The sequence below is a fragment of the Polypterus senegalus genome, chromosome 12 (genome assembly GCF_016835505.1).
Source record: "Polypterus senegalus isolate Bchr_013 chromosome 12, ASM1683550v1, whole genome shotgun sequence".
Taxonomy (NCBI): domain Eukaryota; kingdom Metazoa; phylum Chordata; class Cladistia; order Polypteriformes; family Polypteridae; genus Polypterus; species Polypterus senegalus.
The window spans coordinates 123,672,901-123,691,508 of NC_053165.1; the positions used below are offsets into that span (position 1 = coordinate 123,672,901).

The window sequence follows — 18,608 nt, forward strand, 5'->3', positions numbered from 1 at the left end:
AAACCGATGGGAGGCTAAGTATATGTTTACTGACATTGCCGGTAAACCCGTGTGTCTCATTTGTGGAGCTAATGTGGCTGTAATTACAGAATTTAATCTAAGACGGCACTATGAGACAAAACATCAGGATAACCTGAAAAACCTGAATACAATGCGCAAGATACAGAAAGCAGAAGAGTTAAAGAAGAATCTGACACTTCAGCAGACGTTTTTACCCGTGCACAATAACAAAGGGATTTCAAGTGAAGCTGCTTTTATGGGAGACACAAATGCACCAGTGCAACTTGCCCCACTTTCCCTGTTGCCAAGTAATGTTGAACCAAGTCGGCACAACGGTGTGTTCCCAAATACGCACTTTGCTGATAAACTGAGTGCACTGAGTTTGCACGGCGCTTTGGTGACTTTGAAGAACAAAAAAAGTCCGTCTACATGCGGCTAGAACCTTGTGCATGTTTGGTAGCACATATCTGTGTGAGAAGCTCTTCTCAGTGATAAAGACTAACAAAACAGCACACAGGAGTCGCCTCACTGATGAGCACCTGCAATCCATCCTGAGAATCTCCACAACACAGAACCTCACACCAAACATAAACAAACTGCTTGCCAAAAAAAGATGCCAGGCGTCCAGCTCTAAAATGACATATGAGCAAAGACAACTGAATGATTTGATTTGTTATTGCTGAAAGGAACACATTTTATTTATATTTCTAGGTTTTGTAATGCAGCATGTTCATATTCGAATTTGTATAATTTTGACAGGATATATTTTTATGGAGAGCAAAATCTTTTGGGATATTTAAAATCTAACTTTATTTTTTATATAAAATTACATAAGAGTAAAGAAATTTGAATGTTTGTTCTTTTAACGTTTACTTTATTTCTAACTTGTATAATTTAGACAGGATATATTTTTATGGAGAGCAAAATATTATAAGTTGTTTAAGGTTTGAGTTGATTTATTCACGAATAATATTCCTGTCTGTTTTTACCATTCCTACCAAAGATATTTCTGTCGACTAAATAAAAATTCCTTCTATTTAAAATTTAAATAGAACTTGAACAAATACGATAGTTCATAATATCCATGCAGACTTGCACGTAAGAGCTGGAGTTATCCGTTTAACAAGCAGCGTATTGCACTGATACGAAATAGCTTGTGTATATGTGTAGATATGTATGTATATGTATATATATGTTTATATATGTGTGTGTGTATGTATATATATATATATATATGTATTTGTGTGTATATATGTAGATATATATATATATATATATATATATATATAGATCAGAGGGTATAACGGGGATGCGAGGAATACATTGAGTGTGGAGAAACTCTAGAGACAGCGTGTGTATTAACTTGTGGATTTTTCTGTGAGTATTTGGTGGCAGCGTGACGAAGTTGTTTACGCAAGACCGTGTTAGCTGTGGAGCTCAGCTCATAGCATATTCTTTTCCTACCTTGTCAATTGTGTAATGTGTTTGTTGAACAGGTTTGATGCATGGAAGTGATCACTCGTACTGCGTTTAGTCAGTTCACGTGAGCTGCTCTCGTGTGATGTTGTGATGTCCACAGCTTTATTTAATGTTAACTAAGACCCGTCACAATGCTCAGGTAGCCCGTGGCATTTAAACGATGCCCAATTGGCACTAAGGGGCTTAAAGTGTGCCAAGAAAACATCCCCCACACCATTACACCACCACCACCAGCCTGCACAGTGGTAACAAGGCATGATCACAGCACAGAAACAGCACTCGTTAAAGTAGTAAATGATTTGCGAGTGAATGCAGACAGAGGCCATTTATCTGTTCTCATCCTCTTAGATCCGAGTGCTGCATTTGACACCATTGATCATAATATTCTTAGAAATCGCCTTAGTCAATGGGTGGGCCTCTCTGGCAGTGTCTTAAATTGGTTTGAATCCTACCTGACAGGGAGAAAATTTTTTGTTAGTTGTGGGAATTACAACTCAAAGACACATGATATCCAATATGGTGTTCCACAAGGCTCTATCCTGGGTCCGCTGTTATTCTCAATCTACATGCTTCCGTTAGGTCAGATGATCTCAGGGCACAACGTAAGCTACCACAGCTATGCTGATGACACACAGCTGTACTTATCAATAGCACCTGATGACCCCGATTCTATTGATTCACTAACACAATGTCTGACTTGTATCTCAGAATGGATGAATAGTAACTTTCTCAAGTTAAATAAAAGATAAAACTGAAATCTTAGTGATAAGCAATAATGGATACAATGAGGCTATTAGAAATAAACTGGATACATTAGGATTAAAAGTCAAGACGGAGGTAAAACGCTTAGGGGTAATTGTTGACTGTAATCTGAATTTTAAATCGCATATTAATCAGATCATTAGGACAGCATTTTTTCACTTAAGAAACATAAGTAAAGTTAGACCTCTTATATCACTGAAAGATGCTGAGAAAATAGTTCACGCGTTTGTTTTCAATCGACTAGATTACTGTAACGCACTCCTCTCAGGACTACCCAAAAAAGACATAAATCGTTTGCAACTAGTGCAGAATGCAGCTGCTAGAATCCTAACTAGGAAAAGAAAATCCGAACACATTTCTCCAGTTTTAATGTCACTACATTGGATACCTGTGTCATTCAGGATTGACTTTAAAATTCTGCTTATGGTTTATAAAGCCTTAAATAATCTTGCCCCATCGTATATATCGGAATGTCTGACAACTTATATTCCAAATCGTAACCTCAGATCCTTAAATGAGTGTCTCCTTAGAATTCCAAGAACAAAACTTAAAAGAAGTGGTGAGGCGGCCATCTGCTGCTATGCACCTAAAATCTGGAATAGCCTGCCAATAGGAATTCGCCAGGCTGATACAGTAGAGCAGTTTAAAACACTGCTGAAAACATATTACTTTAACATGGCCTTTCTATAACTTCAATTTAACTTAATCCTGATACTCTATATGTTCAATTCATCATAATAACTATTCATGGTGGCTCTAAAATCCGTACTGACCCCTACTCTCTTTTCTGTTTCTTTTTCCGGTTTCTTTGTGGTGGTGGCCTGCGCCACCTCCACCTACGCGATGCTCCAACAATGATGGATGGATTTAAAGGCAGAAGTCTACGTGACCATCATCATCAAGCCCTTCCGTGAGAACCCTAAATCCAAAGAGGACTGTTTCATTTATGTTAGGTAGAATGCCCAGAGGGGACTGGGCGGTCTCATGGTCTGGAATCCCTACAGATTTTATTTTTTCTCCAGCCGTCTGGAGGTTTTTGTTTTTTCTGTCCCCCCTGGCCATTGAACCTTACTCTTATTCGATGTTAATTAATGTTGATTTATTTTGTTTTCTTATTGTGTCTTTTATTTTTCTATTCTTTATTATGTAAAGCACTTTGAGCTACTGTTTGTATGAAAATGTGCTATATAAATAAATGTTGTTGTTGATGGATCCATGTTCTCATTCTGTTTACGCCAAATTCTGACTCTACCATTTGAATGTCTCAACAGAAATCGAGACTCTATCAGACCAGGCAACATTTTTCCAGTCTTCAACTGTCCAATTTTGGTGAGCTTGTGCAAATTGTAGCCTCTTTTTCCTATTTGTAGTGGAGATGAGTGGTACCCGATGGGGTCTTCTGCTGTTGTAGCCCATCCGCCTCAAGGTTGTGCGTGTTGTGGCTTCACAAATGCTTTGCTGCATACCTCGGTTGTAACGAGTGGTTATTTCAGTCAAAGTTGCTCTACTATCAGCTTGAATCAGTCGGCCCATTCTCCTCTGACCTCTAGCATCAACAAGGCATTTTCTCCCACAGGACTGCCACATACTGGATGTTTTTCCCTTTTCACACCATTCTTTGTAAACCCTTGAAATGGTTGTGCGTGAAAATCCCAGTAACTGAGCAGATTGTGAAATACTCAGACCGGCCCGTCTGGCACCAACAACCATGCCACGCTCAAAATTGCTTAAATCACCTTTCTTTCCCATTCTGACATTCAGTTTGGAGTTCAAAAGATTGTCTTGACCAGGACATCACCCCTAAATGCATTGAAGCAACTGCCATGTGATTGGTTGATTAGATAATTGCATTAATGAGAAATTGAACAGGTGTTCCTAATAATCCTTTAGGTGAGTGTATATGACAATGCAGTAAGTATAATTAATCTTGCCTTAGTGTAAAACTTTGTGAATTTGTTTACGCTCATTTTCCTGTTCTTCTATGAATCTATTTGCTCTTCTGAGTCTTTCTCTTTTAGCGTTTTTCTGATGCTCATTTTCTTTTTCTTCAATCGATCTATTTGCTCATGTTTTTCTTTGTATTTGTCTTTCAGGCTTTCTTTTGTTGATGTTTATCAACTATCTTCTAGCATTGTTATACCATGGAAAACCCAAAGAGTGTCTGATTTAAAGAGAACATACCATAGAGCTGAGCGTAAATGGAGGAAGACTAGACTAACTATCCACTATGAAATATTAAAAGTTAAAATAACAGAATACAATAACATTGTCCGTCTTGAGAGGCGCAGCTATTTCTCTAAGATTATAAATAACAATGCTAGTAATCCCAGAGTCTTATTCTCTACAATTGATCGTCTGCTAAACCCAGGTAACTCAAAGGAATGCCTCCTAAGTACTTCCAGTAAAACCTGTGAGGCTATTGCTGTATTTTTCAACCAAAAAATTAATGATATCAGAAATAACATAGTATATCTCCCCAACACTAAGGATCCTCCTAAACCCCAGCATTCTGTTATAAACAAATTAAACTCTTTCACTAGGATAGATTTACCTGATTTACAAAAAATAATATCTTAATTAAATCCCCTTACATGCGTCCTTGACCCAATACCAACAAATTATTTCAAAGAAGTATCGGACGTGCTAATTCATAATTTTCTTGACATAGTAAATTCGTCATTAGATACGGGAGTCTTCCCAGACTGTCTTAAGACTACTGTAGTTAAACCCCTACTTAAGAAACGTAATCTTGACCCCTCGGCTCTTGAAAATACACCCTGGCCATCGGACCTTACTCTTATTCTATGTTAATTAATGTTGACTTATTTTATTTTTCTTACTGTGTCTTTTATTTTTCTATTCTTCATTATACGTCCGTAATATTTTCTCTTACAGTAATACTGGCTTGTATGTGGCTGTAATATGCGTCACTGTATTGTGTGCCTTTAATTTTCTCTCGCAGTAATACTGGTTTGTATTTCCGTAAAATGGCTGTAATTTTCTCTGACAGTAATACTGGCTTTATTGTCCGTAATATGCCTTTAATTTTCTGTCACAACAGTGAGCAATCAGCAGAGTCTCACCAGCAACTGATGTAATGTGTGGCGTGCAGCTGATAATTGTGCCTGTGGCGTCTCCCCAGCAAGTATTTGAATCCGTGCTGGCGTGCAGCTGATTACTGTATGTCTTGTCTCCCTAGCAACGGATTTTATGTGCACGGCTGTGACTACCCAATCAGCACTCTCCCCAGCAATGATGTCCTATATTTGCTAATCATGCGTGGCCGCGGCTAGGCCATTCACTGTGTGCCCAGCTTCCAGTGTGTGTACGTCCACGGTGTCATGCGCATGCGCGGGGCACGGTGCGATGCGCGGCGTGGCCCCGCACATGCACACTTCACCAGAAGACACACACACACGGACACCCCTGACCCCTAGACGCACACAGGGGTTTTATTAAAGAGGATAACAATTCTATAAATCCTAAAACAAAAAAAGCATGGCTTGGGCATCACTCACATCAGTGAAGACAAAATGCTATACTGGAGTAGAGAGAAAACTCACTAAGGAAATCTGCAAATAAGTTCTTCTTTAAGGAGGCACCCAAATGATACAACTACACCAACATCAAAATGTTTACAGGGCCACTGAAGAGGCCAGTCATGGATTAGAAGATGATGTTGCTTGGCAAATCTTCTCACTGGTACCTCTTTCGAAGATATCACTGGCAGTGTAACAATGTCAATGGTGTCCACTACTTTTCCAGCAGAGGGATTTCTGTAAAAAAAAGAACAGCATGCTTATTCTCCAAATTAAATTTCACATCTACTACAGTTTAATCTCTTTCAGAAAATTTACACATTTGGGATAGCAAAATAATATTTAAGTGCAAGACCTATTTCTATACTAGTTCACACAATGTCTATTTCACACCACCCGGACCCACAACTGATGTCTATTTTAATCATCCAATTCATTGCTTCCTTTAGTACTTCGTTTTAATAATGTAACTATTTTGTACATCTCACTAAACATTATATTTTTCTGCAGTATATCTTGCTCTTTAAAAATTTCAAATGATGTCTTTGGCCAGGTTTATACTTTACGCGATGCATGATCCAGCGGACGCTCCTGCTACGCAAGTGTTTTACTGTTTATACTAACACGCATACTTTACGTAAATCTGGAAGAATCCACCGGGTGGCAGATATCACTGTGAGAACAGGTTCGGCTTTGCTGTGTTTTGAATTGCCTGGAACACCCATTAAATTCTGATGACACCTTACCACCATATCTTTGAAAAGGATGTTTAATGAATAAATCCATCAATCCAGGGATGTGTCAATTCCAGGAAGCACTGGGCACAAGGCAGAAACAATCCCTGGATAGGGCATCAGCTCAACGCAAGGTGAGTACAAGCACACACATAAACTGCAGTCATTTTAGTGGCACCAAATCCCCAAATCTGCATATCTTTGGAAGGAAACTGGAACACACTGTGGAAACCCAGCAGGAAAATTAGAAAACCAGAATATCCGCGACATGGCTCCCTGTGAGGCAGCAGAGCTACTGCTCCACCACTGTGTCAACCCCATGTGTTTAATTATTAACAGTATTCATTATTTAAACAAAATTAACAATTTTTCTGTAAAATGTAATGTACTTTAATGCATTTCATCATGAAAGTGATACCAAGTATAAATCTAAGGATTCTAAATGTGCAGAGAGTTGGAATATCATACATTTAATGTGTTCTGTGTGGTGATCTATTGCTGTTGGCAGCTACTGTCAGGTCATGAGGAAGCCCCAGGAAAAAAAGATGGCATGTGAGACTTTTAAAATGCACCGTGTCATTACAATCGGGAATATGCAACTCTTGAATAGAAAAGTGCCATGAATGCATCTGTATGTTGGCATATTGCTTCACCACATCGAACCATTCATCAAACATCGCAGCAGGCACATCAATCCCGTAGGATCCGCATAGAGGCTTCTGTCACATGTAAATAGTAAACAGAGTCTCTGACGTCACTTTCCAACTTTTATCACACTACATCTCCCGACTTTTTGCTGGTACTGCAACTCGCGCACGCGTTGTGTTAATTTCTGAGGAACTGCTCAGAGGAATCAAATGAACGCTGGGAACACGTGGCAGCCATAATTCGTGTGCGTCCACGTTCTGAGTGTGAAATATAAACGAGACCTTACTCTTGACATTAAGGTGTGTTGATCACTCCCATGGTCTAACCCAGTGTTTCCTAACACACTGTGGCTACAGGTTTTTTTTTTCAACCAGATTCCTAATTAGTGACAACACCTGATAACACTGATCTCATTTAATTAGTTGGTATTTTTGATTCTTTTATTCTACATTCAGAAAAGTACAGCAGCATGATTTTTACATTTATAAGACATTTAGAAATATTTCTGCTTTTGCTATAGATTTAAATGCTTAACTCTCTTTTGTTGATTTCATTATATTTTGCCCTTTCTCTCTGAAGTTTTTCCCCTTTATTGTATCTTATTAATGACACTTAAAAATGAGCAGAGAAGGCACGCTGGCAAACAACACTGAATAATCAAAGGCTGCAAGTACTTTAGCATCAGACCCACTAATTAGTAAATAATGGATTAATTAAACAATTAGAACACATAGAAAAGTAGAATGAAAATCAAGATGAAAATATTGTTAAAAAGAAAAAATACATCATTATTCCCATATACAGTTACTGCTTGGTACATTTTAATATAAATATTTAAATATATATTATATATATTGTAAGCTGGAGGGGTGATCGCACCCCAAGAAGACACAGACGCCCCTGGGAAAACCCCTGAAACACAGTCTACCTTCACATTGCTCCTTACCCTTCTCTTGTACTATAACGTGTAATAAAATTCTTGCGCGGAACTCCACTCACTTAAAAGCCTTGTGCAGCACCTGTTAGATTTGAAATTGATTATATATTCATTCTGGAATTGATTATATATTATCTCTCTCTCTCTGCCTTTCCTTCTGACCACCTCCACCACTCTCCTCCAGGCTTCGTCCTCTTCCATTCCAGCTACCGAATGGGGGTGTGCTCCAGGTGTCTCCTGAAGAACTTCTGCGGGCACTTCCTGGTGGCAGAAGTGCCGGCTGAGCACCCGGAAGCACTCCAGGTGTCCCTGGTATTCCTACCCCGAGCACCTCCAGATGTGGCAGAAGTACTGACGTCCAGGGCTTCTCAAGTATCTGGCTTCCATGCTTTGTTCCCGTGGTCCCCATACCCAAATATATATATCTATACTAATAAAAGGCAAAGCCCTCACTCACTCACTGACTCACTGACTCATCACTAATTCTCCAACTTCCCGTGTAGGTAGAAGGCTGAAATTTGGCAGGCTTATTCCTTACAGCTTACTTACAAAAGTTGGGCAGGTTTCATTTCGAAATTCTACGCATAAGGGTCATAACTGGAAGCTATTTTTCCCCATATAATGTAATGGAGTCTTGAGTTGGAGATGGCCGCTGGGGCGGAGTTTCGTGTGACATCATCACGCCTCCTACGTAAGTACGTAGAGCACAAGGAAGAACTCCAAACAGCGATCAGCACAAAACGCCATTTCACAATTGAGAAGGCAGAAAAACATTATGAAGCAAATGATGCATACAAGCATATTCATAAGTACAGCTACTGCGGAAACAAAGCACGGCGTGAACCGTAAGTTTATATTAAATTAAGTTCATAGGCTACCACTAGCATTTGTAATTTAGTGCCTGCCCATATAAGGCCGTCCATCAGCGGCAATCCAATACAAACACTGCCGGTAAATATTCACGTGTGAAGGACTGTGCTTATGCAGAGGAAGATGAGATGGTCAGGGTGGTGTTTGGCACAATCTCATTGAAACTGCGAGAAAGTTTTAAGTGCCGGGTCTTAGCTGACATTACACGAGATGGCACCAGTACAGCTGGGAACCTTCGATGCAAGAACACCAAGCGGCTCACGTGAACTGACGCAGTGCACAGACAAAATGCAACAGTTCCAAAGAGTGCTGAACAAAACCGAATTACACAATTGAGAAGGCAGCAAAAAATATGAAGCGCCTTATACATAGAATCATATTCATAAGTGCAGCTACTGCGGAAACAAAGCACACGGTGGAAAAAGTGAATGTCCTGCTAAAGGAAGACAGTGTAAAAAAAACCCGTGCATGCAGTTTGTCACATCACAGATAAAAAGGAAGACGAGCTGTTTATTGATGCAGTAAGGAACTAATCGATGAATGAAACCTCTTATCTTTACAACGATTGACAAACACGGAATGTAACTTGAACACATCCTACAAATACGAGCCTGATTGAAAGAAATAATGATAATCAAATCCTTGATGACAGCAACATTCAATAACACTCACAAAACAATTACTGTATATTGACAATCATGTTACGTTATTTTTAAAATGTTCCCTTTTCTTTTCATAACTTCTACTTCTCCACTGCGATACACGGTATATATATAAATGTATATATATACCCGATCTACAATACATACTTTAGCATAGACAAGCCACACGCTGTGGCTAAATTGTAGAGTCTTCGCCTCTAACGCCGACATTCGAGGTTCGATTCCCGAGAGGGATGTACTGACTATGTACGCGCTACCCGATTCATTTTACCTTCGATCTCCTTGGTTTGGGACGTATGAAAAATATTAGGTTAACGCAGAATCATGTTACGTTATTTTTAAAATTTTCCCTTTCTTAGCACAAGCACAGCTGAGAAGCTTGATGCATGTACTCCATAACGCGCTAAAAATAACGCATTTAATCACACTTTCAATTCCAAGCAAACGGGAACTTTTGTCAATGCATGATTTCCTGGTACATCCATTACACTGATGCACACATCACAGCTACAAAAATGTTAGAGTCGGAATAAAGCGCGCTCCTACGACTGATCATTTCGACTTCCGAGCGAAGCCTTGATAAAAGCATGGTTTTGTGCACACTGAAAAGCAAGCAAAATTAGATGCATTACAGAAAGCGGACTTTGTGGCTCTTACTGGGGATCATTGGACTTCCGTGACCGTTAGTAATTCTAAATACATCTAATTACAAAATGTTCAATGATCACACTGTTTTAGCCTAATGTACAAAATAATTTTGGCTAATGTTACTCAGAGTTTAAAGAGTAAGCTGGTCAAATTACCTTTTATGTTTCTGACTTATTTTTTAAGAAGAAAACTGCACTTTATGGTGAAATTTTGGTTATTATTATTTAAAGACAATACTATTCTGAAAATGTACTTAAAGTACTTAAACTACCACTTTATTTTTAAGTCTGCCCAATTTTAACCAGGGATGATATTTTTGTTTCTGTTTTGAATTCAAATGCAGTTTAAAGGCTTTTTTTCAGAAATTAAAACAGCTTCAGTTTACAATATTCATGTCCATGTCTATTATTTGATTCTGTCGCCCACTAAAACCGTTTTAAATAAAAAAAAAAAAAAAAAATTTGCGATTTGGGGCAAATTTACGTGTGCGATTACATACGATTAATCAAGATTAATTCTTACACAGCCTCTAATTAATTGGATTAATTTTTTTAATCAAGTCCCACCCCTAATATATATATATATATATATATATGTAGATATATATATGTAGATTTGTATATATATGTGTATATACAGTATATATGTAGATATGTATATGTGTATATACAGTATGTATATATATGTGTCTCTGTGTGTGTGTATATATATATATATATATATATACATATATATATATATATGCCAGCAACACTCATATCAATGACAAAACAATTACATTAACAATCATGTTACGCTATTTTTAAAATGTTTGCTTTTCTTTTCATAACTTCTTTAACACACTACTTCTCCGCTGCTGGTATTCTGCTAGTATATATATATATATATATATATATATATATATATATATATATATATCTCTATATATATATATATATATACTGCTCAAAATAATTAAAGGAACACTTTTTAATCAGAGTATAGCATAAAGTCAATGAAACTTATGGGATATTAATCTGGTCAGTTAAGTAGCAGAGGGGGTTGTTAATCAGTTTCAGCTGCTGTGGTGTTAATGAAATTAACAACAGATGAGATGCACTAGAGGGGCAACAAATAGATGACCCCCAAAACAGGAATGGTTTAACAGGTGGAGGCCACTGACATTTTTCCCTCCTCATCTTTTCTGACTGTTTCTTCACTAGTTTTGCATTTGGCTACAGTCAGTGTCACTACTGGTAGCATGAGGCTATACCTGGACCCTACAGAGGTTGCACAGGTAGTCCAACCTCTCCAGGATGGCACATCAATACGTGTCATTGCCAGAAGGTTTGCTGTGTCTCCCTGCACAGTCTCAAGGGCATGGAGGAGATTCTAGGAGACAAGCAGTTACTCTAGGAGAGCTGGAGAGGGCCATAGAAGGTCCATAACCCATCAGCAGGACCAGTATCTGCTCCTTTGGGCAAGGAGGAACAGGATGAGCACTGCCAGAGCCCTACAAAATGACCTCCAGCAGGCCACTGGTGTGAATGTCTCTGACCAAACAACCAGAAAGACTTCATGAGGGTGACCCAAGGGCCCCATGTCCTCTAATGGGCCCTGAGCTCACTGCCCAGCAGCATGCAGCTCGATTGGCATTCGCCATAGAATACCAGAATTGGCAGATGCACCACTGGTGCCCTGTGCTTTTTACAGATGAGAGCAGATTCACCCTGAGCACGTGACAGAAGTGAAAGGGTCTGGAGAAGCCATGGAAAACATTATGCTGCCTGTAACATCATTCAGCATGAGCAGTTTGGTGGTGGGTTAATGATTGTCTGGGGAGGCATATCCATGGAGGTTCACACAGACCGCTACAGGCTTGACAAAGGCACCTTGGCTGCCATTAGGTATCAGGATGAAATCCTTGGACCCATTGTCAGACCCTATGCTGGTACAGTGGCTCCTGGTGCACGACAATTCCTGGCCTCATGTGGTGAGAGTATGCAGGCAGTTCCTGGAGGATGAAGGAATTGATACCATTGACTGGCCACCACACTTTCCTGACCTAAATCCAATAGAACACCTCTGGGACATTATGTTTTGGTCCATCCAATGCCACCAGGTTGCACGTCAGACTGTCCAGGAGCTCAGTGATGCCCTGGTCCAGATCTGGGAGAAGATCCCCCACAACACCATCTGTCATCTCATTAGAAGCATGCACCGATGTTGTCAGGCATGTATACAAGAACACAGGGGCCATACAAAGTGCTGCGTACAATTCTGAGTTGCTGCAATTAAATTTTGGCAAAATGGACTAGCCTGCCACATAATTTTTTCACTCTGATTTTTGGGGCGTCTTTGAATTCAGGGCTCTGTAGGTTGATCATTTTCATTTCCATCAAACGATGTGGCATCCTTTCGTACCTAACACATTACCCAGTCTATATCAGTATAGATATCCAGGAGGATTTCTTTTTCCCATTGAGATCTGATGTGTTTTCAAAGTGTTCCTTTAATTTTTTTGAGCAGTTTATATATATATTCACCAAACTTAGTTTTCTAATTTCTATATTGTTCCCAAAACACAGAATCTGGGAAATAGCATGTCACTTAATTACCCCAAGAGTCCAATTAAAAACAGAAGCTGGTGGAACAAAAACCTGCAGCCACAGTGTGCCCCCAGGACCGAGGTTGGTAAACACTGGTCTAACCAGACTGTCTCAATCTTTCAGACTTTAAAGTGCCACAAAGGTTTCACTCCTTTTCTTCTCTCACCCATGAAATCTGAATCTTCACTTTTTCTTTCTTTTAAACTACTATTGAAACTACCAAACAAATCAAAACAGATAATGACACAGACTATCAAGATCAAGTTGGGGAGCATGCACTGGTACAGTGCGTTGCTGCACCCACAACACAACGAAACAACTCGTGATACTGGTTGGCAAACCCCAGGCAGACACGTGGCCCAGTCCCACCCTCTGGAAATGACCCTCTATCTGCAGCAGCCAGGTGTTACGCAGGCAACCTCTTGGCCTGGTCCAGCCACTTGGGTCCCCAACAATGAGGATCTTACAAGCCGGAACACCCTTGGGGAAATGTCACAAATGGCTGTAGCGCCGTAACTGACGCTCATCACAATGCAGGTAATGTGCCTCATCCGGCACACCATGAGCAACTGCTCATTAGACACAAAGTCAAACCAATGGTACCCAAGGATTTTCCAGAGAGACACAATAACAAAGGAGTCCAGTCTTCGTCTCAGGTCACTGGAGAGAGTTTATGTCTCGCAACCATATAGCAAGACCGAAGCACCAGAACTTTAATTCTTCATTCTTTTGCAAAGATATCGGGAGCACCACACACCCCTTTCTAGTGACCTCATAACACCTCATTCTCTCATAATCCGACTATTGACTTCATAGAAAGAGTGACCAGAGACATGAATGTTACTGCCAAGGTAAGTAAGCCTCTTGACAAGGTCGACACTCTCTCCGCAAATAGACAAACTGATGATGGCTGTGCCCAAAAGGTCATTAAAGGCCTGGATCTTGGTTTTATTCCAGGAGTCTCACAAGACCAGACACTCAGACACCTCGCTCAGTCTCTCAAGTGCCCCGATCAGAGCCTCCATTGACTAGGCAAAGATCACAGCAGTCAGTAAAGTCAAGATCCATGAACCTTTCTTCACCAACAGATGCCCCACAGTTGCTGGACCGCACAACCTTGCCCAGCACCCAGTCCATATAGGCATTGAACAGAGTAGGAGCAACAGCACACCCCTGACGAACCCCAGAATCAATTGGGAAAAACGCAGAGGTCCTGCCTCCACTCTGCACAACACTCACAGTACCAGTGTACAGGCCAGCCATGATATCCAGTAACCTCGAGGGGATCCCACAAATCCTCAGGATGTTCCACAGGGCAGTTTGATCAGCTGAGTCGAACACTTTGCGAAAATCGACAAAGGCTGCAAAGAAACTCTGTCGATATTCGTGTTTGTGCTCCATGAGAACCTTCAGTGCTAGGATGCGGTCGATGGTAGACTTCATAGGTGTAAAACCAGACTGCTCCAGTCGCTGGTAGGTGAGCAAGTGATCACGGATCCTATTGAGGATGACCCTAGCAAGGACCTTACCCGGCACCAACAGTAGTGTTATCCCCCTGTAGTTGCTGCAATTCAGGTGATCACCCTTCCCTTTCCAGCTAGGGACGACAAGTTCCGTTTTCCAGTCAGTTGGGATAATGACAGTCTCCCAAATGGAAGCAAAGATTGCTTGCAATGCCAGGAGGACAGCCGTACCACCATCCTGGAGAAGTTCACCCCAGATACCACACATCCCTACAGCCTTCCCCCTCCCCTCAGCTGGTTCACCACCTGTGCAATCTCAGTGAGATTGGGTGGTTCAAAGCTAACTGGAGGATCGGCCTCAAGAACAGTGGACCCAGAAATATCCAGCATCTTGGCAGAAGGATCAGCTTTGAACAGTGGTTCAAAGTATTCAGCCCAGCGGGTCACAACTGTAGTGTCATCCATAAGAACCGTTCCATCATCTGCCCTGACTGCAACTCTCCGAGGAACAGATTCACATGTGTGTACTGCTTTGATTCCTCTATAAGCAGGACAAGGGTCACTAGACCACAGATGGTATGTCACTTTGTAATGGAAGGATTTTTCTCTGTAAAAAGCAAAGGTGAAATAAAGAGAGGAAGGGAATCAGGAGTGCAGATGGGCGTTGGTCGCTCCAGCGCAAAGCCAGCTGCAAAGACTAATGTTTTGGGAAGAACAGCCGGGAATGTTCTAAAGATACAGCCAAGGCTATGTAAGGAGTTGTTTTTCACTTCGAGAGGCTTTTTTCACATGTAAGCATATTACTGTGTCTTCTAGTACTGTGCACTTGCTTCAGTCAGGGCCAAGTAAAAGAAAAACAATACCGTGTCCCGTGGAAGGGTGTGTACTGAAACTGATCACTTCTGTATACATTGCTTGCACGTAAGCCACTTTTGGGGCAAGGACACTCAATTAGTATATAAGGGAAGGTTCCGCCCTCAGTTTCTCTGGAAGCTCAACCGTGGGGAATGCGCGCACCGCCCGGTACCTTTGACTAGGCTAACGAGTTGATCCTCTGACGAGACTGACATGCGGGCTCCCTCAGTCTACTGGTCTAGGATGATGGCTCTGGGTCTTTTGATAAGCATAAGTTTGTGTCTTTTGATATTGCTGTAAGCATAAGTTTATGTCTTTTAATATATTACTGTAAGCATATACTTGTTTCTATAATCTATCGCTAATGCATTATACTGCATTATATGTATTTATATGTTATAATTGAATAAGTAAATTTTACTGAAGTATCGGACCTCTTCTCTCTGATTTTTGCCCACTTATTCTAAAGAACCCCTTGAACCATTTTCCCAAATCAAAACATTTTGGCGTAGTCGGCAGGATTTTGGGGAATCTGGTAAAATATTGAACTATTAAGTGAGGCAAAAAGAAATCAGAGATGTTGAAGAAAAAGGATAAAAACCCTGGCATGGCTCCTTTACCTCTTCCCGACTGGGGGTTTCTTGGGGTTAGCACAATATTGGCAAAGTTTAGATCCTCCAACGCCAGTGAATGTATTAGCCGCGCTTAAGAAATGTCAGGTGTCTGCAAAGGAACCCATAACGGGCTTGCAGACGCGGGGGTGGGTTTTACTAACGGCAGTTAGATGTCTGGACAGCTTGGTAGACGAAAAAGAAAGGGAGATTAAGAAAATGCAAATGGACTTGACGGGTGCGTTAGGGCGGGCCTCAATGGCTGAATCCCAGGTAGCTGTATTATTCAGGGCTTCGGAGTCGGAGTTGGAGACAATTTTGGGTACCTGGAGTCAGAGTCGGCAAAAAGTTAACCGACTCCGACTACTAAATTTAAATGGGAATTAAAAAAGTAAGTTGAAATGTCCCAATTCACAAACAGTCATAATGAACTACTTCTCTGCTGTAAGAATAAAGCCCAATGCATGCAGTGCATAATGTTACCACAAAACGAACATGTCAAGTAACCATGAACCATGCTTTTCATTGACTGTATGTGTCACTATATGGGATGTAATGCACAGGTAAGGTGCGGCACCGCTTTCCATTGTGTCGTGTTCCACTGTTACAGGGAACTGTGAACCTAGCCTAAAGCCCCCCATACATTTACAGACGCACTGCCAATTTTTCGGCCATTCAACGAGTCATCACGCGTCAAACGCCTGAAAAATCATCTGGTGTGTTCTCAGCTCCGTCGGCTCTGCTTCGCTATGCGCTAGTGAGGGGGCCGAAGGAGCCGAGAACACAGATCTCCCTACCTGTCTCCAGCAGAGGCTCGTTCTGCTGATCAGCTGACCGGTGAGTGACACAATGCACTAAACTTCCGGCTGGCTGACAGAGGAGACAGCCACTGCAGCAGACAGAGGCATCACATTACTTTGGATGGGGGCGATGGTCGAGATTTTTGGCAAGCTGGATCTGCCCGTCCATGTGGACACCCGCAATCTGTGGCCGCCAATCAATTGTTTGTCTTTAATCTGGCATTATAGTAGAGTGTTGGCTTCCTAGCCAGTAGTTCTGTGGTGAAATGACATGTATGTTGCCTTCCTTTCCTTCAATGGATGTAGAAAATACATTAGCATAGTATATACATACAGAGGAGTCGGAGTCGGAAGATTTAGAAACTGAGGAGTCGGAGCATTTATCTACCGACTCCACAGCCCTGGTATTATTGCCGCGGGTACAGAGAGCCGAGGGGTTGGCAGAGGAGGCAGCCTTATGCATAGCCAAGGTGAATGCGAAAAAGAGGTGTACGGTAGAGTCAGCTGTTACAGCTGTGTTTTCTCTGCTAAAACCGGAGGCAGCAGCAGCCGCAACGTTAATAGCAACGGCTGTAGAGAGTGAAGAATCACAGGCTGTTGTGCTTTCCTCGAGGAGGGCGGAGTCAGGCGCAGCAGTTGAGCTAGTCAAAGACGCAGAGAAGCCGTCTCTGCATAAAGTGGAGGCAAAGGCGGCTAAAATAGAAAACATTCACTTGTCTACTGGTCAGACAGATTGTGTATGGTTAATGATTATTATAAAGAAGTTAGATGAGGAGGCAAAAGAGATAAATACCTGGCTAAAAAAAAAAACTCGCTAGCAGTACACGTAGCAATGTATAAAGAGAATGCTATACAGATTAAGCAACGATCGCTCAGTGTTAAAGTGTGTGGTGGCGCAGTGGTTAGCACTTATGCTAAGATTCGAGTTTATTTGTGATTTATGTTGAAGCTTACATGTTATTTGTTGTGAGTTAATATTCTCAATGACAGTTTAGTCTTTTTGATGGGAGTGCCGTCTTGCTGTGGTATTGAACCGCGTGATTTCTCGATAGTTGGATTTGCCTTAATTGATGCAGGAATAGGATCGCCACGGAAGCAATTCCTCGTTGTCGCTGAGTCATTCCGCCAATAGAGTCTCCCTGATCTAGAAACCAGCGCCGTTTCGAGCGGAGTAGAATCGTGTTAGGGTTAACATCCGCTAACATCATGGGAGGTTGTTTTATATTCGTTTGTCCTGATTGCTAATGTTAAGTGAGAATGGAACTTTCTCTTCTTCAGAATTCATTTTCTCTTTCTGATTCCTTTGCTGCATTGTTTCCAAATATAGTGTGTAATAATGAATAATAAGTAATAATAAGTAACAAAACTGGGGTAAGGTTGAATGTATTAAAACAATGGTTTGGGTGATTTTATGTATGTTATATAGTGTATTAAAGGGATCCCTATGTGTGTATGTTAAATAAGTTTCAGTGTGCTTAAAAGTGTGTGTAAAAATATGTGGTGTTGTTTGCAAGAATGAAATAATTGATATTATGTGTAGGAATGTGAATGTAAATGTTGAAATTAAAAGAGCTCTTAATTCTAAATTAAAAAAGATATGAACAGGTGGTGTAAAAAGGTCTCCAGATTAAGCATATTATATGAGCACCCCCTTTCATTTGAGAACTGGCCAGACTCTGATATAAGGGAGGATTTTAATTAAAATGAGTAAATTCCAATTGAAGGAGACATTCTTTAAAATAGTAAATAAAGCTGAAGAAAAACAGTGGCTTCAAGTCCAGGTAGTGTTCCATGCTAAAATATGCTAAAAAAGAGGGAATAAGGGGGGTTAACTAAGAGAAAAACAGACTGTGCTCTTTGGAGTCAACATTCTGAAAAACGTGTAATAAAACATCTGGAAGATAACAATGAAAGAATGCGCAAGATCAACTGTCTTTGACAGAAGGTTATGGGGAAAAGAAAATCAGTGAATGTAACTGAAGTAGATTTAAAGTATTGTCTTAGTTTGAGAT

General features: G+C 40.7%; 1 protein-coding gene across 4 annotated transcripts in view; it reads right to left on the reverse strand.

Annotated features, from left to right (window-relative positions):
- mtfmt (mitochondrial methionyl-tRNA formyltransferase) overlaps nucleotides 1-18,608 on the reverse strand; it is a 134,094-nt gene that overhangs the window by 105,861 nt on the left and 9,625 nt on the right. For all 4 annotated transcript variants that reach the window (XM_039773366.1, XM_039773365.1, XM_039773364.1 and 1 more), the window contains exon 2: nucleotides 5,805-6,017. In XM_039773366.1, coding sequence (XP_039629300.1) covers nucleotides 5,805-6,017 — 213 coding nt within the window. The remainder of the gene's footprint in view (nucleotides 1-5,804; nucleotides 6,018-18,608) is intronic.